Source organism: Archocentrus centrarchus, chromosome 7 (genome assembly GCF_007364275.1).
Source record: "Archocentrus centrarchus isolate MPI-CPG fArcCen1 chromosome 7, fArcCen1, whole genome shotgun sequence".
Taxonomy (NCBI): Eukaryota; Metazoa; Chordata; class Actinopteri; order Cichliformes; family Cichlidae; genus Archocentrus; species Archocentrus centrarchus.
In genome coordinates this window covers 3,876,724-3,900,955 of record NC_044352.1, presented here as the reverse complement: position 1 = coordinate 3,900,955, position 24,232 = coordinate 3,876,724, and the positions used below count along the sequence as shown (strand labels likewise).

The following is a 24,232-nucleotide window of genomic DNA, read 5'->3' as shown; positions in this document are numbered from 1 at the left end:
GGATCAATAAAGTATCTATCTGGAGTTTGTAGGCTGCGAACAATAAATGGAGAGAGCACTTCAGACTGAATGAGATGGCTGTCCTCACACAGATCCTGCATCAGAGCATCCTCACTTTCTGCACTACTGCTGCTGCAGTAACTTGTTACCTGCTAATAGATGGAGATCGCAAGGCCTCCTTTAGGAGCCTTAAAGGCCAAAATATTATGAAAACGTATTTTTAGCTCCACGCTGTGTATTAAAATGTGTTAAAGTAGGGACGTAGCACTGTGTGTGCTTTTGTCTGTCCGCAACGCCTCTGATGTCGCTCTGCACATTTTTTCTTTCTGCTTCAACATGACTCAGTTTGACACTCGGTGTGAGTGAAGAACTAAAATGTGTGGTTAAGGCAGGATACTGACTTTTTTTTATTTATTTTTTTTGGTTCTTGAAATGAAGTCCATGATGTAACTGTGAATAACTGTAATTCAGTGTTCAGGAGCTGAAATCACCTCTCAGAAACTGCTATGAAAGCAGGTGTGTTGTAAATAAAGTGTATATGAACTGTTTGACCTGTTGACCTTGTCAGGTTGTTTTTCCATGCAGAACAATGAAGGAAAGAAGTGTCAACAAAGATGCATCTTTAATTAAAAGAAAACATTAGTAAAATAACTTGAATACAGAACAAAATGAACATGTTCACGGCTTTGGGGGGTCACGCCGTTTCATGTCCTCCTTCCACTCCTCCACAGTCTTCCCACCGACAGCCGCACAGTAGGACACACCTGCAATGCGAGTGTGGCCAGTGTCGAGCCTTTTAGGCTGGCCACACTTGCTGCAGGTGTACTGCATGGGCTGCCGGCGGGCTTTGTGTCCTTGGGGGGGCACCTGCCCAGCAGCAGCAGCAGCAGCAGCAGCCTCCGCTGCTTTCCTCTTCCTGTAGGCGGTAGTCCGGGGAACACGCTGCGGTCCAGGAAAAGGAGCCGAGGGAGTAGCCGAACCTGAGGTGGGCAGGAGAGGTGTCCGCAGGTCAGGAGGAGATGGAGGAAGGACAGCAACGGGCCCAGGCTGGTCTGTTGGAGGTGGCAGTCCCCTGCTGGAGGGTCCCAGCTGCTCCTCTGGGAGGTTGTAACTGAAGGGCTGTCCTTGTCCCACCTGCTCCAAGGACAGTCCTTTAGCTGCTGGGAGAGGCTGGTCAGCAGCAGCTGGAGCAGGAACCATTCCAAGTCCCTGCTCCAGCACAGCCCTCTCGCAGGATTTCTGGCGTCTGCAGAACCTGAAAAACAAACCAAGGCTGCCTTTAGGCTCCTGATCTGCATCCCACGATAAACTTTAACATAGAGACACAGTAAAATAGTTTAATGTCAGCCCTTACCACTGTGACAGGGTCCGTTGATTCAGCTCGAAAAGCTGAATGTTGGTCTGAGCCATCAACCTCGGGCTTGTCAGCACTGCCTCTTTGATGGCCACATAATCAGTGAGAATGAGGGACCACCGAGTTCTCAGAATCCCACGGACACGCGTGGCTGCAGGGTGAAGACGGCAGAGCTGGCTGCAAATGGCCTCCACCAGGCGACTGGCGTTGGGCCAGCTTGCAGGGCCCGAGTTCAGTCCAAGAACACAGCTGGAGGACAGAAGGTGTTTTGTTAACATACATATTCACACATATTCACTGAAGGAGGAAACGGCATTTTGAAGAGCGTCGTACCGCTGGAGAGACTCCTTCCCCGGACAGGAGGTGTTTTTCCCCTTTGCTGCCTTAAACCGCCCCCTCAGTTGCCTCTCCCGGTGTCTGGGAGGGTAGACCACTCGCTGCTTGTCCCTCTCTGGCAGGCATTGCCAGAGAGTGACGAGTCTGTCTACCCTCTTGGTGGAAAGCCCCTGAAGGCTCCTCACGTTCACCAGGGCACGGGCAAGCTTTAAGACATGCTGATACCCTGGCTGACCATCAGGACCCTGGACCTCATCCTAAGAGTAATATCAGACACAAACGGAAGATGAGGAAGAGGAGAGCAGCATAAAATAATACAGTTCCCACGGTGACATCCTCATTAGCAATGTGTGTAGCACAGAGTGTTACCTCAGAGTCTGAGGAGTGCTGAGGAGCAGGAGCCTGGACCTCAGGGGCCTCAGCAGGGGCATGTTGATGGGGGGCAGCTGGAGTAGATGGCTCAGACTTGGGTGCTTCAGCTGGATCAGCTGACTGAGCTGCTGCCACTGTGCTGGTGGTCGGGGGTGGATCAGGTTTAAAGATGGTGGGGTCCCCGACGTCCTCCTCGATCCCCTCATCCACCTCCATGAGGGTGTCAACGGCAGTAGCCTCATCCGGAGTGTCAGGGTCCAGGCTGACATCCTCAAGCACGACGCCTGTTTGCTGGTACAGGTACTCCACCCCGATAAGCTCCCCTGTAACAGGGTTCAAGCTGGTTGAAGCTCATGAAAGCTGCTAAAATCTGCTGGTTTTAAAAGTGATGGGAATGTTTTTTGTTTTTATTACCTGTGTACGCAGCAGGCTTAGTGAAATCCTTAACCATCTGAAGGCCAAGCACCGTTTGGCTATTCTGGTTAAGGACGTGCTTGAGGTGGCCATTGTAAGAGTACAGAGATGCCACGTGACCCTCAGCTGCATCTCGGGGTGCAGCTGCTGCTGCGCGGTCCTCATTCCACCTCACCAGTCCATCAACCAGAAATGCCTGGAAGTACTTAGCGCTCGCCGTCGTCCCTGAGGAAATGTTTGATATTCAAATGTATTTTACATTTACATAAAATCAATATAATTAGAATATATTTCATCCCGGGCTGAGAGACACCTGTATTTACCTGGGATGAACTGGTTGAGGTGAAGGTGGAAGGACTCCAGAGAAGTGGAGCCCCTCGCGCAGCGATAAACTGGCAGACTGATTCCGCCCTTTGTCAGCCTGCCGGTCTCGGTGTACAGCTGCACACCCGGTGGGTCCTGAATACAGGTGAGGTGGCGCATCTGTGTCCTCCAGATGTCCTGGATGCGAAGCGCGTCAAGCAGCGGGACGTCCAGGGTGTCACGTCCTGCCGCACCACCAAAGGTGTCGAGGAGGTCCTGGATGAGGAGCGCAGTCTCCACGGCCCCGCGTGTCCTGCGACGACAGTGGAGCTTCCACTCCTCTCTGGAGATCCTCTGGATCACCTCGGCCTCTGTCAGGCCGACCATCCCGTGCTTCCCCTCCAGCTCGGACCGCTTGGCCTCGGTGAGACGGCGGGCATCCTCGGGGTCCACCTCGAAGATGCAGTGAGACAGCTGCCTCATGAAGGTGGGGTACAGCTGGTGGCTCTCTGTGGTGACACCTGATGCAAAGCGCCGCATCAGGTGCCAGATGTCAAGACGAACCACCAGCTGTCCCCACTCCTGTGACAGGGAAAAAATGATTTGTGTTTTAACACCTGAGATGAACCCATGTTTGTTTTTGGCTCATAGGAATAAAATGCAGTTTTGATGTTATGTTTTGCCTGTTTGTACTAAAATAAGACAAATGTACAGAATTAATAATAATGTCAGTTCTTACTGGAAATAAGGCAGCTGTCTTGGACACGCCGTCTCTGTTGCAGCAGTCCTGTTTCACATAGATCAGCTGGGGGGGAGGTACCCCAGCATCTCGGTACCGCCTCATTAATCCGGCCGCCATTCGGGTCAGGCCGTCAGAGCCCTCAGTGCAGGTTAGGACACTGATGAGCACCTGGCCGTGCTCGTTGCCGACATTAGTGACCCAGGCGGCCGTGTCTGAAGCGGTACCTGTGAGCTTCTTCGTCACCTGCACAGAGGGAGGCTTCAGTAAGTACAAACACAGGACTGTGGTTTTAAAAGCAGCTTCTCTCAAACAACAACAATTTTTGCTCACCTTCTTGGTGGAATCCATCTTTAGGATGGATCCAAAGGTGGATGTGATCCTGGCCTTGTTTTCGTGCAGCCGTGTCAGGACATCGTAGCCGTACACTGTCAGCAGACAGACAGGTGATGGCACAGGGGGCATCGGGGGCGGTGGTGGAAACTGCCCCCTCAAGTTGGACAAGGCCAGGAACTGCTCGCAAACGCCGAGGTACTGGATTGCTCTCCGCATCCAGGACTCCGAGTGCTGCTCCTGCAGGGTGTTGTAAAGCAGATTGGCACTGTTGCCCAGGGCGCGTGACCTCAGCTGTGCAATCACCCTCTGGTCACAGGACAGCCTGCACAACAACAAAAGCAGCATTATGCACAGCTTCATCAGATTAATGTTTGCAGCAGACAGCACACATGGATGGGATACTTGTCTCGTACTTGTACGTCAATACAGCAGGGAACTGGCAGCTGTAGGTGGGGGGCAGCTGCCTTATCATGCCCTGTGACCACCCTGCGACCTTCTTCTTACACCAACGGCACTCGAGGTACTCGGTGGCCATGAGATACCAGCCGTCGATGTCCAGAACCCTCCGGATGGTCCTGTACAGCCCAGCCTTTGCCATGGACCCATGACATAAAGGCTGGGGGCACGTCAGCTGCAGACGCCAGATCCTGTGGGGCATCCACAGGAACAGCCGACATGCAAAGAAGGGGTCAGGGGTTGCGGGAGGCTGATTGTAGACCGGCCGGGTTTGGGGAGGGTACCACCACAAGTTCAGCTCGGTGATGAGCCGCGGCCTCCCCGAGCTGTCGCTGGTAAACAGCACCCGGCTGATCCACTGCTGCTGCTCTGCAGTCAGAGCTGCCCTCCAGGACTCGGGTAACAGCTGAGGAGAGAACAGCAGCTTTATTATCTGTGGCACTGACAAGCACGACTGAAGAGACAGCGATTACTCTGTGCAGCCTCACCTCTGTGCTGCCAGCAGGTGCAGGGGGAGGGATGGAGGCTGTTCCTGCCTGGGGTGGTGGAGGAGCCAAAGATGGAGGGGGAGCCTCATGGGGAGGAGCAGCAGGAGCTGTTGTGTCCACAAGTGGATCCAGCTCCAGTGAGGCCTCCAGCAAATCCTCACCTATGGGCTCCTCCCATAAGAAAGTGGTAGGAGGTGGATGCAGGTGCTGTGAGAGAGGTGCCTGTACGTCAGAGGCTGAATGAAAGAGAAACAGATGTTTTAGTTCACGAAGAGTTTGATTTTTAAAGTAAAGACAGAGTAGAAGCAGGAGAGCAGAGAGACACAGGGGCCAGGGGAGGACGGAGTGGAAGGTGTTCAGATGAAGGTGGAGGACTGCACTTGTTGATGGAGGAATGCAGGAAGGTGGAGGAGAAGCCACGTGTTTAAATAATGAGATTAATTATCTGAGGGTGCTCTGATTAGCTGTGATGTCAAAGCTGAATGGCAGCAGCTCAGTTAGTGAGCAGAGAGGAAACCCACCGAGTATTTAATGAAACACAAACCTTCATCTGCTTTCCCCTCTTCTGTGTTTGCATCAAAATATAAGAAAGAAAGAATAAAAACAGCAGAGAACATGAATGCAAGTCTTTCTGTTATTATAAAAATGTGACATGGATAAAAGTTCAGTTACTTACACTCCTCAGTGTGAACTGCTGCCTGAACCAGCTCTTCATTTGTAGGTTCTTCAGATGTTCTGGAGGGAAGAGCTGGTGTGAAGGAGGCTGGAACAAGAACACACAAACAATAAATGAGGCTTGAAGAAAAAAAGCAAACAGCAGTTTTGTGTTTACATGAAACAGAGCTTCAGCTCACCTGGAAACACAGGTTTAGGGGCCGCCTGGTTTTTAACGTTCGCCTGCATTTCCACCACAGAGACAAAGGCTGCAAACCTGAAACAGGACACAACATGAGCATTTCTTCTTCAAATATGTTCAGATGATCAAACGCAGACAAACACTAAATGAAATGCGTACTGTGAAGTGCTTTTGGGCCCCATCTTTGCAGCCGAGACAGAGGCTGTGCTGCTGCTGATGCTGATGATGGCAGCTGTGGTGGCGGCTGTAGCAGCCCTCGCTCTCTGTCGGTCTCTCTTCTTGACATAACGGACGGCGTTCTCCATCTGTGAGCCAGGAGCTGGTGCCATATTTCGCAGGAAGTTGACAAACCTGCAGAGAAGAGCAAACTTAAAACTTACAACTGAGGTTATTCAGGAAGAAGCTGACTTAGATGTTAGTATGGAAATCTTTTATCACAGCTACAACATACTGTTTCTTCTTGGGCTCCTCACAGTCATACAGGCTCTGCAGGGTCTCAGATTTGAAGTCCCCAAAGCCAACCAGAGCCTGTCCCTCCTGATTGGGCTGGAGGGTCTTCACCTGCGTCTCTTCAAACGCACAGTGGCACCTGACCGCCTCCACAAAGTCAGGGTACGCTGAGGAGTAGCGGGTGAAGGCGTCCTTCAAGGCGAGTACACAAAGAAATGTTAATGCGTTCATCAGACTGTTCAATATGAATGAATCTGGCTGACAGAGCCCACCTTGTTGGCCATGAGTGGGGACTGAGACCCCGTCCTCTCTCGCTCCTTCTGATGGGAGGCAACCAGGTTGACAGCGTAGCCCACGTCGTTCTCCAGCAGCCAGTGGAAGGTCTGACCCTGATAACGGCCAAACTGAACCTTCCACCGGCTCAGCGTGAGGATGGTGTTGCTGGGATCACCACCTTCTGAGGCGACGTGTGCACAGGCCTCTGCATCCACCTCCTCCGGGCCCTTTGCTCTGTAGCATCCCTGCCGAGGCCCAATGGCCTGAGCCTCTTTGGAGGCCTTGAACACGAGGGTCCCATTGGGGGTCCTCCTAAATTTAGGATGCTCCATCTAAAGAGAAGACAAAAGTATGACTGCAAGAGCGCTTCGAGATAAGTCAGAAAGCTGCTGATTGTGTGCGAGATTAAATGGAGTGATTAAAATGAAAATTCAGACTCACTTTTTCTTTTAAAAGCTGGTGAAACTGAGAGGAGAAAACACAGAGTTCAATTATGCTTACATCATCTCATTTAAACTTTCAGTCATTTTCTACAGTTAGAAACAAGCTATAAGCTGACAGCTACAGATGTGAGTTTGTTAAACCGCACGAACACTACGCAAGAACATTGGAGGCAGGAGAGAGATGCACGTTTTCTAGCTGGAAATCCAGGAACTATTTAGAGTTTGTGTCAGCTAACGATGACAATATTAAGGTTTGTGCTGGTGACAGAGTGCTATCTAGCTTCAAAAACACTACGTCAGAAACATTTGGAGAAGTTGGTCGGATAGTGTGTAGTACAGGAAATGTTGCCCTTAAACACAGCTGACTCGCCCTCTTTTCCTGGTTGTCATTTTTATGTTGGGTGGGTGGGGTGGGGGGGGGGGGGGGGGGGGGGGGCGTTGTGCCATAAAGTGATCCTGATGTTTCTGTGTTTTTATGTGTAATATCTTTGCTTATATTGGTAAACAGAGTGCAGTCAGCATGATTTATGAAGGGCTTCTCTATAAAATGAAGAAATAACCTGGTTTTCAACAATCTTTAGGAGTCTGTGTTATTGTACCTACATTATAATCAAACCTGTGCTTTTTGGCTACTTCAAATATCTTTATAGATCTGTGATGTTATGTTTGTTGTGATTTCTGCAGCCTTGTGAGCCCGATTTCTGTTTAAAAAGACATTTTTAATGTCAGACAGTTTTTACCTTCATTTAAAAAAACAAATATATAAAAACCACTTTGCCAAAAACTGAGTGCAGCTTCTACCTTGTGATAGAAATGCTGTTTCTCACTCAGAATGACCTGAGAGAATGATTCATGAGAGATATGTCTGACATATAACTAATAAACTAATAAAGTAACTTGTAATCTAACATAGTTACTAAAATTAAGTAATCAGTAACGTAACTAAGTTACTTTTTAAAGGAGTAATCAGTAATCTGATTACTTGTTCACGGTTACTGTGCCGTGGCTGTCTGTTAGTGGCTGGGTGATCCGGGCTTTAAGTTCCGGCCGCTACGTTAGCTAAACATCGTAAAACAACAAGTTCACAAAGTCCGAGTAAACAAACAGCACGTTAGCTCAGAGAGCGTCGTGAGAGTCCCTGCGAATAATACATTTGTAACCGGTTTACATCAGTTTTTTTTCCCATTAAAATAGAGCATATAAAGTAAGCACAAATCGGTACTTACCGCCTCTCCGAAGCGCTGAGCTTTCTGCCGGTGGAGGGTCACAGGAGAAATTGAAACAAATCCGGCCCTCCCATTGGACGCTAAAAGTGTGATTCTCGAAATTAGAACAAATAGAGCGATGTGATTGGCCACGATTTTGGCCCGGGAAAGGCAGGGGGGAACGAGTTGGAACAAATGAGGCGCAGCGATTGATCACAAGTTGGAAACGATACTGCACCTCGATCCCGCTCCCTGTGAGAGAGGGCAGCCAATGGGAGCGGAGCAGAAAAATTTAAATTTGAACACTCCTCGTGCACATGAGCAGCAGCGGCTCCTTTCTGTGCTGCTCACATGCTGAGAGTTGAGGTCCCTCAGCCTCCCTGAGCTGCTCTCAATGTAACAGGGTTGTTACTAGATGAAGCTTCATGAAGCTTTGAAGCTTTCCATCCAATCAGCGAACCCATGGGGTCGAAGCTTCATGGTGCTTCATTTGCTGTATTACGCCATCAAGTGGACAGTGAATGTAAAACAGGTAGAGTGATTATAATCTAGTGACGGTGAGATGAAGCTTCAGGAAGCATTTAAGCTTTTCAGTCAATCGGTGAACCCATGGGTCGAAACTGCGCCATCAAGAGGACAGTCAATGTAAAACAGACAGACTGATTACAATCAGACCAAGACTTTGGTGCGTGAAGCTTTGAACAACGATTTTTGTGATGACAATAAATAAATCCTGAACTAACTAATATGGTGTCTGTCCTTATGATACAATGTTGGGAAATAAATTGGGGAGAGAGTTGTGACGTGATTGTGTTACTTGGTTGGTAAGTGTGCTCATTAGGGACATTTTACTTATTCGTTTTAGTTAGAAACAGCTTTGCCACAGAGCTGAGCTTCAGAAAAGTCTCCCTCAATTACTCGATACACGTTTCGAATCCTCGACACAGAACGACACATCACTAGTTGTTACATTCTGAATAAAGTTAACAGGTTAACCTGTTAACTTTGTAGCTTTATTCAGGGGGAGGTGCAGCAAATGAACACACAGGACCACAAGTTTAACATGTGCACGACATGTTACAGAGAGTGATGTGGCACTGAAAGCTTCCTGGATCAAAATTCAGAGTCAACCTTTGATTGGATTTGCTGCAGTTTTTGTGTCCTGTTGGCTTCTGAACTGAAGGCTGGTTTGGATGCTGCTTCAGTCCTGCGCCGGGACCAGATGGACTCTCATCCTTCACTCCAGCAGGAGGACAGAAAAGACTCCAGGAGGAGCTGAAGGCTCATTTAACTTCTTGGGAAGGAAAGGAGGGGCCCTTCCCCTTTGCTGCCTTGAACCTCCTCTGGTGTTGCCAGAGAGGGATGATTCTGTCTACCCTCTTACCAGAAAGCCTCTGCACATGTCAGCTGCAGACCCCAGACTCTGTGTGGCCTCCACAGGAACAGCACTGCATGCAGAGAGGGGTTTGGGGGGTGTAAACCGGCCGGGTGTGAGGATACCACCAAAAGTTCAGCTCAGTGATGAGCCGTGGCCTCGCTGAACTGTCTGCGGTAAACAGCACCTGGCTGATCCACTGCTGCTGCTCTACAATCAGAGCTGCCCTCGGCGACTGACCCAGCACTAGTGGAGGATCCACAGACAGACGGGCAGCCTCATGGTCAGGAGCACTAGGAGCTGGTATGTCCACAAGTGGAGCTCCTGTGAGGCCTCCAGCAGTTCCTCACCTGTGGGCTCCTCCCGTAAGGAAGTGCTGGAGGTAGATGCAGGTGTAGCAAGAGAGGTGTCTGTAGGTCAGAGGCTGAATGAAAGAGAAACAGACGTTTTAGTTCCATGAAAAGTTTGATTTTTAGAAGACGACAGTGGATCAGACTGCAGTTCATCGCCTTAGAATTATAAGGTTCTAAACCAATAGGAACTTGAAATGTTCACAAGAGAGCCAATCAGGTTGCTTCTTGTTTGTCATGTTGGTGCCCGGCACAATGACAAGCAAAGGAGATGCAAGAGAAAATGTTTCATGGTAAGCTGGGGCTGTTTACAAGACATCTAAAGGTTGAAGATTTCAAAAATGAGTTGACAACAGACAGAAGCACTAATGGCAGGAAACGAAATTGTCAGATTTTTCCTGAATAAATACAACCGAAACAAAGCAGTTCATTGTCAGTGACATTTTTATAGCAGAATAATTTTAATTAAAGATCCAAGTTTACAAATCTACCTTTTAACTGGAGTGAGTTTTTATTTGGATTTTTGTACTCATTGGACATGGACTCAGAATCTAAATGTTTATTCAGTATTTTAAAGAATGCTTTTTCAGGTATATTGCAGCTTGTAAAATGTAAAAAGATCTGGGCTAAATGGGGAAAAAAACATTCTGGCAAATTATCCAGAATTTATTTGACTCTGTACAAATTTTTATTGAAATTTGAATTTATTTATACGTCAAAATATACCCCTCCTAAATTTATATATAATGTTTATTTTATTCTATTTATTTATTATAAATTTAAATTTTACTTGTTGGTTTTCATATTGGTTTTCACTTTGGAAAAATAAAGGATGGGGAAAAAAGAGGGCTCAGTCTGCCAACATGAATTTAATGAAAAGTTTGTTTTTTTTAATTGTACAATTTTAAAATTGTGTAATAGATGTTGTGCAGCAAGGTAGCGTGGTGGTTAGCACTACTGCCTCACAGCTAGATTGACATCTAGGCCTGGGCTTGATTCCATCTTGGCCTGGGCCTCTCGCTCTCTCTCTTTGTGGAGTTTGCGTGTTTTCCCCGTGTCTGCGTGGGTTTCCTCCCACAGTCCAAAGACATGCACTTTGTGGGGTTAGGTTAATTGGTCACTCTAAATTGCCCGTGAGTGTGAGTGGTTGCCTTTCAGCTGTGATAGGTTCCAGACCCCCCCCCACGACCCTGAACAGGATAAGTGGAAGAGAATGGATGGATGGAGATGTTGTAGCATTGAAACATTCAAAGATAACACTTTGTCAAGCATCGTCTTCTTCTAGTAAAGGGAAATGTGTGCGTAAAACCAGTTTGCCATGAAATAAGAACCTTTAAAACTGCCACAGAGTTCATTAAATTTCATTTAACCATACTTGTGGACACTCGACTATATCTATAATTTTATGGTTTAAAATTACTATAAGTTAACTATTTTTCATTCCTTGAAAATCAGTAGTAGTTATCACATTTTGCAGATAGAACCTTAAAATTCCAAACAAAAAATGAGTTTTTAGAATTATAAGGTTCTATCTGCATTTTACTTGTTCAAAAAAACCCCATTTGCACATGTAATAGGATTTTGATATTACTGATTTAGAATACATAGAGGGTGTGTTTCATAATATTGTGTGAACGAAACTTACTCCATGTGTAATTTGGAGTAAGTTTTACAAAAACTTTAAAGCTCAATATCTCAAAACTGGTCAGAACGCAGATAGAACCTTATAATTCTAAGGGGACGAGTTGTTGATGCAGGAATGCAGGAAAGTGGAGGAGAAGCCACGTGTTTAAATAATGAGATTAATTATCTGTGGGTGTTCTGATCAGTTGTGATGTCAAAGCTGAACGGCAGCAGCTTGGTTAGCGAGCACAGAGGAAACCCACCGAGTATTTAATGAAACACAAACCTTCATCTGCTTTCGCCTCTTTTTCTGTGTTCACATCAAAATTGAATAAACTGAATAAAAATAGCAGAACATGAATGCAAGTCTTTCTATTATTATAAAAATGTGAGATGGATAAAAGTTCAGTTACTTATACTCCTCAGTGTGAACTGCTGCCTGAACCAGCTCTTCATCTGTAGGTTCTTCAGATGTTCTGGAGGGAAGAGCTGGTGTGAAGGAAGCTGTAACAAGAACACACAACAAATGAGTAATCACTATCTTTGCAGTCATGCTTGTCAGTGCCACAGATACTGAAGCTGCTGACCGACAACAGCACTTATTTTGTTTACCAGTTTATTAAAATATATTTTACATCCTTTTGGTTTATCTGTTGTTTATATTGCTTTTTATTTCCTGTTCTGGTTTTTAAATGTGACTTTTTGGCATCTTTGTGTCTCTCTGTGTTAGCCCTCCAACAGGTGTATCCTGCCTCTCGCCCTCTGACAGCTGAGATAGGCTCACTGACCCTGGATGGACATTTTAACAGCAGTTTAGTGACGGTGAGATGAAGCTTCACGGTGCTTTATTTGCTCTACTGCGCCATCAAGTGGGCAGTAAATGTAAAACAGGCAGAGTGATTATAACCACACTGTGGCTTTGGTGTGTAAGGCTTTGAAGTGAATAAATGAATGAATGAAGTTTGTGATGCTGACACATAAATTCTGAACTTATTAATATGGTGTCTGTCTTTATGATACAACGGTGAGGTCAAAGGTAAAGTAGAAACAAATTGGAGAGAAGGTTGTGATTTGAATGTTCCTGTTTTACTTGGTTTGTAAGTAATAAAAATATATAACAAAAATTATAAATAATTATAATACATATTTATACATTATAGTATATAATAAAAATATAAAATGAAGCCCAGGATTTTTGCACAGTGCTGGGCTTCAGGTGTTTTTTTTTCTTCTTTGTTGGTGATTTCACCTCCTTCAGGACACAGATGAAGCTGGGGTACCGAGAAAAGCAAAAACAAGTTTATACAAGGTGGGATGTACATTTTTCTTTCCTTCCCAATAATCTAGGGCAGGGATCTCAAACTCCAGGCCTTGAGGGCCGGTGTCCTGCAGGTTTTAGATGTGTCCCTGATCCAACAGATCCTTACCTCCTCAGTATACAGCCAAGTTCTCCAGAGTCCTGCTAATGACTTCCATTTTTGACTCAGATGTGATGAAGCAGACACATCTAAAAGCTGCAGGACACCAGACCTCGAGGCCCCTGAATCTAGAGGGATTCTCCAATCTTCCAGTGTTTGGTTCACTCAGGTACAATCTGACAGGTTGTCACAGTTATTCCTATTATGCTGCTTATTAATAGTAATAATACCTTATTAGAAGTTTTTACTTTAACCCTCTGAGTACATTTCAGATACAGCAGTTTTTCGCTTTTAAGGCCGTTTCACACGGATGCGTTGCGTAAAAATGACACGAAATTCCGCATCTTTCGGATGCGAACCTGTCGTGTAACGTTTACACACCAGACGTGTTGCGTTTTTGCAGCTAAATCGTCTTCATATAACACACGGTGAAGGAAAAAAAAAAAAAAAGCAGTCGACATTAAACGATGATGTAATGAGTTCCTGATGTTTCTAAACAAGAAAAGGAAGAAACAGATTCTGGGTTCATCCAGCTCATAAGAAAGCAGCAGCAGGGAGAGTTTCATGGTTTGATCCCGGAGTTGATGCTGCATCACGGATGCTTTCGCGCATATTTCAGGATGTCAGTGGGACAGTTTGAGCTCTCGTTGGCAGAGTTGGGACCACGTGAGGAGGCAGAGAATAATTTCAGAGAGCCGACTGACTCAGAACAGCGTGTAGCTGTGTGTCTGAGGTAAAATAGTACGAGTTTACTGTTCCCACATTACTGTATGTTCAGTACATTTTGAGCTACATGTTGCTAAATGCAGCGCTCTGATTGGTTAGATCTGTTTGTTCACTTGCGAAAGTCAGAAAAATCTAACTTGATCCAAAAAAAAAAATGCCGCAAATTCGTCCTGTGAAATGACGCGGTCGGTGTGAACGGCTGCATTAAGAACAGGAGAGTCCGAAAAATATTTATAAAGCGCGAAACATTCGCACGGATTTCATGCATCTGGTGGGTAAAGGTCATTACTCGAGTAAAGAAGTTAAATGAGCCTTCAGCTCCTCCTGGAGTCTTTTCTGTCCTCCTGCTGGAGTGAAGGATGAGAGTCCATCTGGTCCCTGTGCAGGACTGAAGCAGCATCCAAACCAGCCTTCAGTTCAGAAGCAAAACAGGACACAAAAACTGCAGCAAATCCAATCAAAGGTTGACTCTGAATTTTGATTAAAAAAAAGGAAAATGAGGAACGCTTCACGAATTTGCGTGTCATCCTTGCGCAAGGGGCCATGCTAATCTTCTCTGTATCGTTCCAATTTTAGTATATGTGCTACCGAAGTAACACAACAACCCCAAGCACGTCTCAGGAATTTAAGGCCATCTGGCCTGGATGCTGGCAGAGCCAGGGTTAGCTGGAGAAGAGAGGCTTAAAGTGGGTTCAAGCTGGCAGGAAACAGCAGCTCAAACACCTCTGGGTGCTGCAGGCTTGGTTATATATCTGTAATCTGTCACAGGGGCTCAGTGAGAGCCGGTCTGAGTCTGTTCCTGGTTCTCTGGTTTCACTTTGAGCCTGTGAGAGACACAGAGGCATTGTGGGAGATTTACAAAGGCTGGTTATACGTCACAGGCTAACGATTGGATGGCTAAAGGCACCAGAACAAAAGGCTGAGTCAACACCCCTCCTCCCACAGTCCTGCTGGAAGGTTATCTAACCCCCAACCACCACCCCACCCCCAGGGCTGGCAGACTGAGGTATTCAGGAGGGGGGAGGACAGAGAAAACAGGTCTGACTGCCTGACATCACTGTGCAGCACTCAAACAGGAAGAGACAAGGACAGAAAAACCCAGCCAGGAGGACAGAAAGACCTCCTCAGGGTCTGGATCCCACAGCAGGATTTGGATCAGGAGGCTTTTCTGAAGCCCAGCAGGACCTGGACTCTCATTCTGTTCTTTATGCTGCAGCTGACTGACTGTGAAACAGCTGCTGTCTTGTTTGCTGCCACACACACATCAACTGTGTGTGTGTGTGTATGTGAGTGAGAGTGAGAGTGAGAGTGAGAGTGAGAGTGAGAGTGAGTGAGTGAGAGAGAGAGAGAGAGAGAGAGAGAGAGAGAGCTTAAATCTGCCTGTTATGTCCTGGCTTAAACTGTGACTATGCTTTTGTTGAAATTACAGAACAGCTGCAGTTCTACGAACCTGCCACAGGGCGGCACTGTTTCACTGCTGCGATCCAGAGTGGGATTTCAAACTCTGAAAGAGGAGGAGGGAAAAACAGCTGGATATCACAGAAAAGTCAGAAACACACTATCATACATCAGTAACTTCTTACAGCTGCTGATAAACAGTTTGTTTCAGTATTTCTCATTAATGCGGGTAAACATTACGTTCAAGACAACAGCGGCAATTCCACTCACCTACCACAGGGTGTCGCTGTCTGACTGAGCTGCAGCATCAAAGCCTGAAAGAAGAAGAAAAAAACCCAGCAAAGTCAAAAACACTAAAATGAAAATCACAATTTTGATTTATTTAGAGATACACGACTCATAAAACAGTTTGTTATCAAAAATCCTCCTGCCAGAAGTGAATTTGGTGTGAGAGGTCATATTCTGTCTCGAAACGACATCCGTCACCAGACTCCGTACAAAAAAAACTAACATTTAGCATTAAACCGGCAAAACTCTCTCCATGTGACCCGTAACGATAAATATTACTTATTACAGCTTAATGGGGAATTCGGCTAACAGGCTGCTTCAGTTTCAGCTAAATGTGGGCAAAAACGCTGATAATGCCTAAAAACAAAAGCTGCAGTTCCAGGGCCTGCCTCAGGGCGTCGCTGTCTGACCGCGGAGCTGCAGAGTGACTGCAGGAGGAGAAAAATCAGCCACCAAGCACTCTCTGTTAAAGCATCGCAATTATTTGGGCCAAAACATTAACGTCACAAAAATGACGAATAATAACGAAGCAGTGGAGTCAGCTGACAAATTCGGCATGAAATGTGTGTCAGACCTTCGGCTTTATTCCCAAATTTCTGCTACCTGAGGGCAGACAGGTGATGACGAAACACTTCGGCTCGAGTTCATGAACGTCTGCAGAACTTAATGGTTAGAATTCAAACTTAAAGCCGTCATTGTTTCAGTCCGGAAAAAAAGCGGTTTTACTGCAAAGAATTAACTTGTGTGCATTAATTAGACAAACTCACTCCGACTTTTACCTTCGTTCTCATCGCTGGAACGCTGCGCGAGGACTGCGAAGCTCCGCAGAGCTGAAACAACAACCAAGTCTATTAATTCCTGTGACACAAACTCGCTCCCTTCGTCACTCACCGGAGACACGCTGATTGAACTAACGAACGTCTTTTTAGCGGAATTTCGCTAAAGTGGATTAAAATGTCAATTAACGCAGAGATAACCATGAAATTCACCCACAGCTTTCCTCCACACGGTCCCTGCAGCCTGCTCGGCATCCACGTCAGTCACGGTGACTCGGACTGTGGGAAACTATCTCTGCACACATATCCGAATTCAGCGCAGCCTGAAAACCTCTGTGCTAACCCTCAGGTGAGTGGGCGCAGAGTGACGGTGGGGTCAGCTAATTCATAAGCTGTCCTTCAAAATAAAAGCCCTGCGCGAGTGAAGATTCAGGGCAGCTGTGAGTTTTCATAGTGACAGTAAATACAGAATAAAATATTTAAATGCTTTTATTAAATTTTATATGTTTTAATATTTATGTCTGACAGAAAACTACAATCTTTCAAAACTGGACAGCAGCACGAAAATGAGTGTTTGTTCCTTTAGGAGCTCTTAATGTGAAAAATCCCATTAACCACTAACTTTTACAACGGCCTCCATTTGTTAAGCTGACAGTCATTTCGAGCTTAGTCATAAACTATAAACTTCAGAAACAGATTCACATCATGCAGTGTGAGAGTCTGCACCAAATGCACGACGCTCTCAGATCAACACGGACCAAAGTCTGTGAGGAGTGTTTCAAGCATCTCCTTCAATCTGTGCCACGAAGCATTTGGACAGTTCTGAAGGCAAAAGGAGGTCCAACAAGACACAGAGAGTTATTACTCATTAGGTGCAGGAATAAGGCAGCAGGTGCTGCACACAAATATAAAACAACGAGGCTGCTGACAGAGAGGAGGCTCACAGCAGGACTGGGATGATACAATATTTACATGTAGTGCAAAAGAAAGTAGAGTCTTCTCACTGTAATGATGTCAGCATCCGTCTGTATGTCTGTTCCCCAACTCCTCCAAGATACATTCATCAATATAAATTACACTTAGTATATTAACAGGCCAGGGTACCAGGTTTATCAGCATCTATACAGCTTTGGGAATTCATTTTTATAAATTAATGTGTTGGTGCATAAAGAGAAACATGTTCTCTGGAGGACCAAGTAGAGCATCTACTTAGGAAAAAGGAATAACTTGAACTTGACACCAAAATAGCAGAAAATATGCCTCAGATCATTCAATTCAATTTTATTTACATAGCACCAAATCACAATAAACAGTTGCCTAAAGGCACTTTATATTGTAGGTAAAGACCAACTTGGTGTTGGCTCTCACTGCGGTATTGTATCACTTCCTGTTGCTGTTTCGGAGCACAGTGTTTTGCTGTCTGTTAGCTGTTATATCTGTATAACTCGATTTATCTGGATAATAACATATTTTAGTGTAATCTTCACCTACTTTAAATAGCATACTCTTTGCTGAATCACCTGTATTCACATTACTCACTTTATTTGTTTTTAGAAATTCGCTAGCTTAGCTCAGCTAGTAGCTTAGCCCTTAGCCGACTCACTACCAGCATGGCTTCTTCTCCTGTCCCTCCTGCACTTTCCTGCTCTGGGTGTCACATGTTTAGTTACTCCTCGGCCTCCTTTAGCAGTAACGGTACTTGTAATAAATGTAGTCTGTTTGTAGCTCTGGAGGCCAGGCTTTCTGAACTGGAGACTCGGCTCCGCACCCTGGAAAATCCTACATCTAGCCAGGCCCCTGTAGCGGGTGCGGACCATGGTAGCTTAGCCGCCGTTAGCTCCCCCCCAGCAGATCCCGAGCAGCAGGGAAAACAGGCCAGCTGGGTGACGGTGAGGAGGAAGCGTAGTCCTAAGCAGAAGCCCCGGGTACACCACCAACCTGTTCACGTCTCTAACCGTTTTTCTCCACTCGGCGACACACCCGCCGAGGAACAAACTCTGGTTATTGGCGACTCTGTTTTGAGAAACGTGAAGCTAGAGACACCGGCGACCATAGTCAAATGTCTTCCAGGGGCCAGAGCAGGCGACATTCATGGAAATTTGAAACTGCTGGCTAAGGCTAATCGTAGATTTGGTAAGATCATTATTCACGTCGGCAGTAATGACACCCGGTTACGCCAATCGGAGGTCACTAAAATTAATATTGACTCGGTGTGTAACTTTGCTAAAACGATGTCGGACTCTGTAGTTTTCTCTGGGCCCCTCCCCAATCAGACCAGGAGCCACATGTTTAGCCGCATGTTCTCCTTGAATCGCTGGCTGTCTGAGTGGTGTCCAAAAAATGACGTGGGCTTCATAGATAACTGGCAAAGTTTCTGGGGAAAACCTGGTCTTGTTAGGAGAGACGGCATCCATTCCACTTTGGATGGAGCAGCTCTAATTTCTAGAAATATGGCCAAATTTATTAACCCTCCTAAAACCTGACTCCCCAGGGTTGAGACCAGGAAGCAGAGTTGCAGTCTTACACGCCTCTCTGCAGCTTCTCTCCTCCTGCCATCCCCCCAAAACCCCATCCCCATAGAGTCGGTGCCTGCTCCCAGACCACCAAACACCAAAGCTAAAATCAGCAAAAAGCTATTTAAGCATAAAAATTCAAAAACAATAAATAATACAGCTTCATCAACTGCACCAAAAAATAAAACAATTAAATGTGGATTATTAAACATTAGGTCTCTCTCTTCCAAGTCCCTGTTAGTAAATGATTTAATAATTGATCAACGTATTGATTTATTCTGCCTTACAGAAACCTGGTTACAGCAGGATGAATATGTTAGTTTAAATGAATCAACACCCCCGAGTCACAGTAACTGTCAGAATGCTCGAAGCACAGGTCGAGGAGGAGGATTAGCTGCAATCTTCAATTCCAGCTTATTAATTAATCAGAGACCCAGACAAAGTTTTCATTCTTTTGAAAGCCTGACTCTTAGTCTTGTCCATCCTAATTGGGAAAATCAAAACCTGTTTTATTTGTTATCATCTATCGTCCACCTGGTCCTTACTCAGAGTTTCTGTCTGATTTCTCAGACTTTTTATCTGATTTAGTGCTCAGTTCAGATAAAAATAATTATAGTGGGTGATTTTAACATCCATGTAGATGCTGAGAATGACAGCCTCAACACTGCATTTAATCTATTGTTAGATTCAATTGGCTTCTCTCAAAATGTAAAGGAGCCCACCCACCACTTTAATCATACTCTGGATCTTGTCCTAACATATGGCATAGAAACTGAAGACTTAACAGTATTCCCTGAAAGCCCCCTCCTGTCTGATCATTTCTTAGTAACATTTACATTTACTTTAATGGATTACACAGCAGTGGGGAATAAGTTTTATTACAGTAGAAGTCTTTCTGAAAGTGCTGTAACTAAGTTAAGGATCTAATTCCTTCATTGTTATGCTCTTCAGTGCCAACACAGTACAGAGCAGCTACCTAAACTCTGCTCCCAGTGAGGTCGATTATCTCGTCAATAGTTTTACATCCTCACTGCGTATAACTTTGGATACTGTGGCTCCTCTGAAAAGGAAAGCTTCAAATCAGAAGTGCCTGACTCCGTGGTATAATTCACAAACGCACAGCTTAAAGCAGATAACCCGAAAGCTGGAGAGGGAATGGCGTCTCACTAAATTAGAAGATGCTCATTTAGCCTGGAAAAAAAGTTTGTTGCTCTATAAAAAAGCCCTCCGTAAAGCTAGGACATCTTACTATTCATCATTAATTGAAGAAAATAAGAACAACCCCAGGTTTCTTTTCAGCACTGTAGCCAGGCTGACAAAGAGTCAGAGCTCTGTAGAGCCGAGTATTCCTTTCACTTTAACTAGTAGTGACTTCATGGATTTCTTTACAAATAAAATTTTAGACATTAGAGAAAAAATGATTCATAACCATCTCAAAGATTATTCTTCATGTTCGGCTGCTTTCAGCACTGCTGGTATTTGTTTAGACTCTTTTGCTCCAGTTGATCTTTCAGAGTTAACTTCAATAGTTACTTCCTCCAAACCAGCAACATGTTTATTAGATCCCATTCCTACTAGACTGTTCAAAGAAGTCTTTCCAATTATTGATGCTTCAATCTTAAAAATGATCAATCAGTCTTTATTAGTTGGCTATGTACCACAGGCCTTCAAGGTGGCTGTAATTAAACCTCTACTTAAAAAGCCATCACTGACCCAGCTGTCTTAGCTAATTATAGGCCAATCTCCAACCTTCCTTTTCTCTCAAAGATTCTTGAAAGAGTAGTTGTAAAACAGCTAACTGATCATCTGCAGAGGAACGGTTTATTTGAAGAGTTTCAGTCAGGTTTCAGAATTCATCACAGTACAGAAACAGCATTAGTGAAGGTTACAAATGATCTTCTTAGAGCCTCTGACAGTGGACTCATCTCTGTTCTTGTCCTGTTGGACCTCAGTGCAGCTTTTGATACTGTTGACCATAACATTATATTACAGAGATTAGAGCTTGCTATAGGTATTAAAGGTACTGCACTGCAGTGGTTTGAATCATATTTATCTCATAGACTCCAATTTGTTCATGTAAATGGGGAGTCTTCTTCACACACTAAGGTTAATTATGGAGTTCCACAGGGTTCTGTGCTAGGACCAATTTTATTTACATTATACATGCTTCCCTTAGGCAGTATTATTAGAAAGCACTGCATCAATTTTCATTGTTATGCAGATGATACTCAGCTTTACCTATCAATGAAGCCAGATGACACACATCAATTAGTTAAACTGCAGGAATATCTTAAAGATATTAAGGCCTGGATGACCTCTAATTTCCTGCTTCTAAATTCAGATAAAACTGAAATTCTTGTTCTCGGCCCCACAAATCTTAGAAACATGGTGTCTAACCAGATACTTACTCTGGATGGCATTACTTTGGCCTCCAGTAACACTGTGAGAAATCTTGGAGTCATTTTTGACCAGGATATGTCCTTCAATGCACATATTAAACAAATATGTAGGACCGCTATTTTGCATTTGCGCAATATTTCTAAAATTAGAAACATCCTTTCTTAGAGTGATGCTGAAAAGCTAATTCATGCATTTATTACTTCTAGGCTGGATTATTGTAATTCATTATTATCAGGCTGTCCTAAAAGCTCCCTGAAAAGCCTTCAGCTGATCCAAAATGCTGCAGCTAGAGTACTGACAGGGACTAGAAAGAGAGAGCAGATTTCTCCCATATTGGCTTCTCTTCATTGGCTCCCTGTTAAATCTAGAATAGAATTTAAAATTCTTCTCCTCACATACAAGGTCTTGAATAATCAGGCACCATCTTATCTCATGGGGGTCGTTTTGACTGTTGGGTTTTCTCTATATTATTGTAGGGTCTTTACCCACAATACAAAGCACCTTGAGGCGACAGTTTGTTGTGATTTGGCGCTATATAAATAAAATTGAATTGAATTGAATTGACCAATAATAATTACAATAATTACAGAGAAAACCCAACAGTCAAAACGACCCCCCATGAGCAGCACTTTGTGACAGTGGGAAGGAAAAACTCTCTTTAACAGGAAGAAACCTCCAGCAGAACCAGGCTCGGGGGTGGGGGGGGGGGGGGGGGGGTGGGGGGGGCTCATCTGCTGTGAGGGGAGAGAGACAGGACAAAAGATCTTAGATAGATTCAACTCATTGTCATTGTGCACACAAGGCACACAACAAAATGATCGTTCCAGATCACTCATCCAGAGACGAGCATCTGCGGTCATGCAGCCAGAGACAGGCGCTACCGTTAGGCAATGTGGTTTAAGTGTCTTGCCCAAGGACACAATGCAGCGCAGGGACAGGGGCTCGAACCTGCAGCCCTTTGGCTGCAAGGCAAGCAAGTGCCTACCCACTGCGCCACTGCCACTTTTTTAATGCTGTGGAAGAGAGCCAGAGATTAATAATAACTAATGATTAAATACAGAGTGGGGTATAAACAGAGTAAAAAAAGGTGAATGAAAAGAAACAGTACAGTATGGGAACCCCCCAGCAGCCTAGGCCTATAGCAGCATAACTAAGGGAGGGTTCAGGGTCACCTGATCCAGCCCTAACTATAAGCTTGATCATAAAGGAAAGTTTTAAGCCTAATCTTAAAAATAGAGAGGGTGTCTGTCTCCTGAATCCAAGCTGGGAGCTGGTTCCACAGAAGAGGGGCCTGAAAGCTGAAGGCTCTGCCTCCCATTCTACTCTTAAGTATCCTAGGAACCACAAGTAAGCCAGCAGTCTGAGAGCGAAGTGCTCTGTTGGGATGATATGGGACTATGAGGTCTTTGAGATAAGATGGTGCCTGATTTTTCAAGACCTTGTAGGTGAGGAGAAGGATTTTAAATTCTATTCTAGATTTAACAGGGAGCCAATGAAGAGAAGCCAATATGGGAGAAATCTGCTCTCTCTTTCTAGTCCCTGTCAGTACTCTAGCTGCAGCATTTTGGATCAGCTGAAGGCTTTTCAGGGAGCTTTTAGGACAGCCTGATAATAATGAATTACAATAGTCCAGCCTAGAAGTAATAAATGCATGAATTAGCTTTTCAGCATCACTCTGAGAAAGGATGTCATAGTAGTCTCTGGAGCTTGAAAAAAAGGCAACTGGACTTCTTTTTGTTTCTTGAAGACGTTTCACCTCTCATCCGAAAGGCTTCTTCAGTTCTCAACCAAATGGTGGAGAGACCCAGGTATTTAAACCCCTGTGGGGCGTAGTCCCCTGGAGGTGGTTATGACCCTCTATTGTTCATGTGTGTAAACACATGTGCCCAGGTGTGAAGGGAGGCGTGGTTCATTTCCAGGAGCGGAGCTTCTGGAGTGGCTGGGAGGGCGGCCCGCCCCCGGCCCGGTTCTAGCGGGGGCCCAGATGGGAGAGGAGAATAAGATTTCAGGTAGCCAGGCCTCTGTCACGTCCGAGACAAGGTGGAGAAGGAGGGCCCTGTCTTGATTATATCGCAATATGCATGGCTCAATGTGCACAGTATACAACCCACTATACATCACCCATCATTCATGTTTTACGCGGGGGTTTAAAGGTTGCCACAGTCAGGATCCTTTCACACCGGATGCGTTGCGTAAAACGACATGAAATTTCAAATTTTTCGGATGTGAACTTGTCATGTAACCTATATACACACCGGACGTGCTGCGTTTTTGCGAATAAATCAGAGCGCTGCATTTAGCAACATGTGAGTTCATAGCTCAAAACGCGCACTGATGTACTGAATATACAGTGATGTGGAACAGTAAACTGGTACTATTTTACCTCAGACACACAGCTACACGCTGCTCTGAGTCAGTCGGCTCTCTGAAATTATTCTCTGCCTCCTCACATGTGATCCCAACTCTGCCAACAACAACTGCCCACTGATGATATGAAATGTGTGCGAAAGCATCCGTGATGCAGCTTCAACTCCTGGATCAAACCATGAAACTCTCCCTGCTGCTGCTTTCTTATGTGGTGGATGAACCCAGAATCTCTTTTTCTTCCTTCTCTTGTTTAGAAAAATCACAACCTCATTACATCATCGTTTGATGTCGACTTCCTTTCTTTCACAGTGCATTTTATGAGGGCGATTTAGTCGCAAAAACGCAGCGTGTCCGGTGTGTATGTAGGTTACACGACAGGTTCACATCCGAAAGACTCGGAATTTCATGTTTTTACGCAGCGTGTACGGTGTGAAACGGCCTTAAAGGCCTGAGGTGGAGCATTTTTACAGACTAAGCTAACATGAGTGGCACTTCATAACATACACATTCCCGCTGTTCTGGGCATGTGTATGTTATAAAAGTATGTTATGATGAGCTTTATTATTTGGGTATAAAGGGCCCGGTCATTTGCCCCGCCCCCGGCCCGGCTCTGATTTGTTCCGTTAGTGGTCATTTCAATCAGTGGTTTCAGTTGAAACCAATTTAGGACTTCGCTCTATTGTTTCATGTGGCTTATTGAGGTCACTGGAACAAGCTCCAGAGACTCTGAGAAAGAATGTTTCTAATTTTAGAAATATTGCACAAATGCGAAAAAGCGGTCCTACATATTTGTTTAATATGTGCACTGAAGGACATATCCTGGTCAAAAATGACTCCAAGATTTCTCACAGTGTTACTGGAGGCCAAAGTAATGCTTGGCTTCAAACTGGAAATAAAGAGCCTGAAAGAGCAGTTTCAGCAGAGGGACAGTGAAATCCTGAACCTGAAACAGGAGAAAGAGACCGTCTGC

General features: G+C 45.1%; 1 protein-coding gene, 1 long non-coding RNA gene and 1 other non-coding gene across 3 annotated transcripts; all 3 read right to left on the bottom strand.

Annotated features, from left to right (window-relative positions):
- Window positions 1-622: 622 nt before the first annotated feature.
- On the bottom strand, window positions 623-8,125 carry LOC115783243 (uncharacterized). The gene is made up of 17 exons (XM_030733979.1): window positions 8,050-8,125; window positions 6,822-6,845; window positions 6,377-6,712; window positions 6,106-6,296; window positions 5,814-6,005; window positions 5,653-5,729; window positions 5,475-5,561; window positions 4,799-5,034; window positions 4,268-4,716; window positions 3,852-4,176; window positions 3,519-3,764; window positions 2,800-3,361; window positions 2,477-2,701; window positions 2,060-2,385; window positions 1,688-1,947; window positions 1,355-1,603; window positions 623-1,255 (listed from the first exon to the last, which is right to left on the bottom strand). The coding sequence occupies exons 3-17, from the start codon at window positions 6,710-6,712 to the stop codon at window positions 679-681; spliced, it is 4,338 nt and encodes a 1,445-aa protein (XP_030589839.1). The 5' UTR covers window positions 6,822-6,845; window positions 8,050-8,125; the 3' UTR covers window positions 623-678.
- A 692-nt stretch (window positions 8,126-8,817) lies between these two features.
- LOC115783249 (uncharacterized) lies at window positions 8,818-16,327 on the bottom strand. Its single transcript, XR_004020198.1, has 5 exons — window positions 16,200-16,327; window positions 15,189-15,232; window positions 14,971-15,024; window positions 11,790-11,880; window positions 8,818-9,827 (listed from the first exon to the last, which is right to left on the bottom strand). It is a non-coding gene; the product is annotated as an uncharacterized LOC115783249 (long non-coding RNA).
- Window positions 14,013-14,119, bottom strand: LOC115783838 (U6 spliceosomal RNA). Its single transcript, XR_004020249.1, has one exon. It is a non-coding gene; the product is annotated as a U6 spliceosomal RNA (small nuclear RNA).
- Window positions 16,328-24,232: the final 7,905 nt, after the last annotated feature.

What these genes read in the sequence shown, in the direction of transcription:
- LOC115783243 (XM_030733979.1), bottom strand. Translation starts at nt 6,712, where the DNA reads ATGGAGCATCCTAAATTTAGGAGGACCCCCAATGGGACCCTCGTGTTC. An exon ending in CCTCAACCAGTTCATCCCAG is followed by an intron (nt 2,702 to 2,799) that starts GTAAATACAGGT and finishes ACATTTCCTCAG; the next exon opens with GGACGACGGCGAGCGCTAAG. An exon ending in TAAGCCTGCTGCGTACACAG is followed by an intron (nt 2,386 to 2,476) that starts GTAATAAAAACA and finishes ACCCTGTTACAG; the next exon opens with GGGAGCTTATCGGGGTGGAG.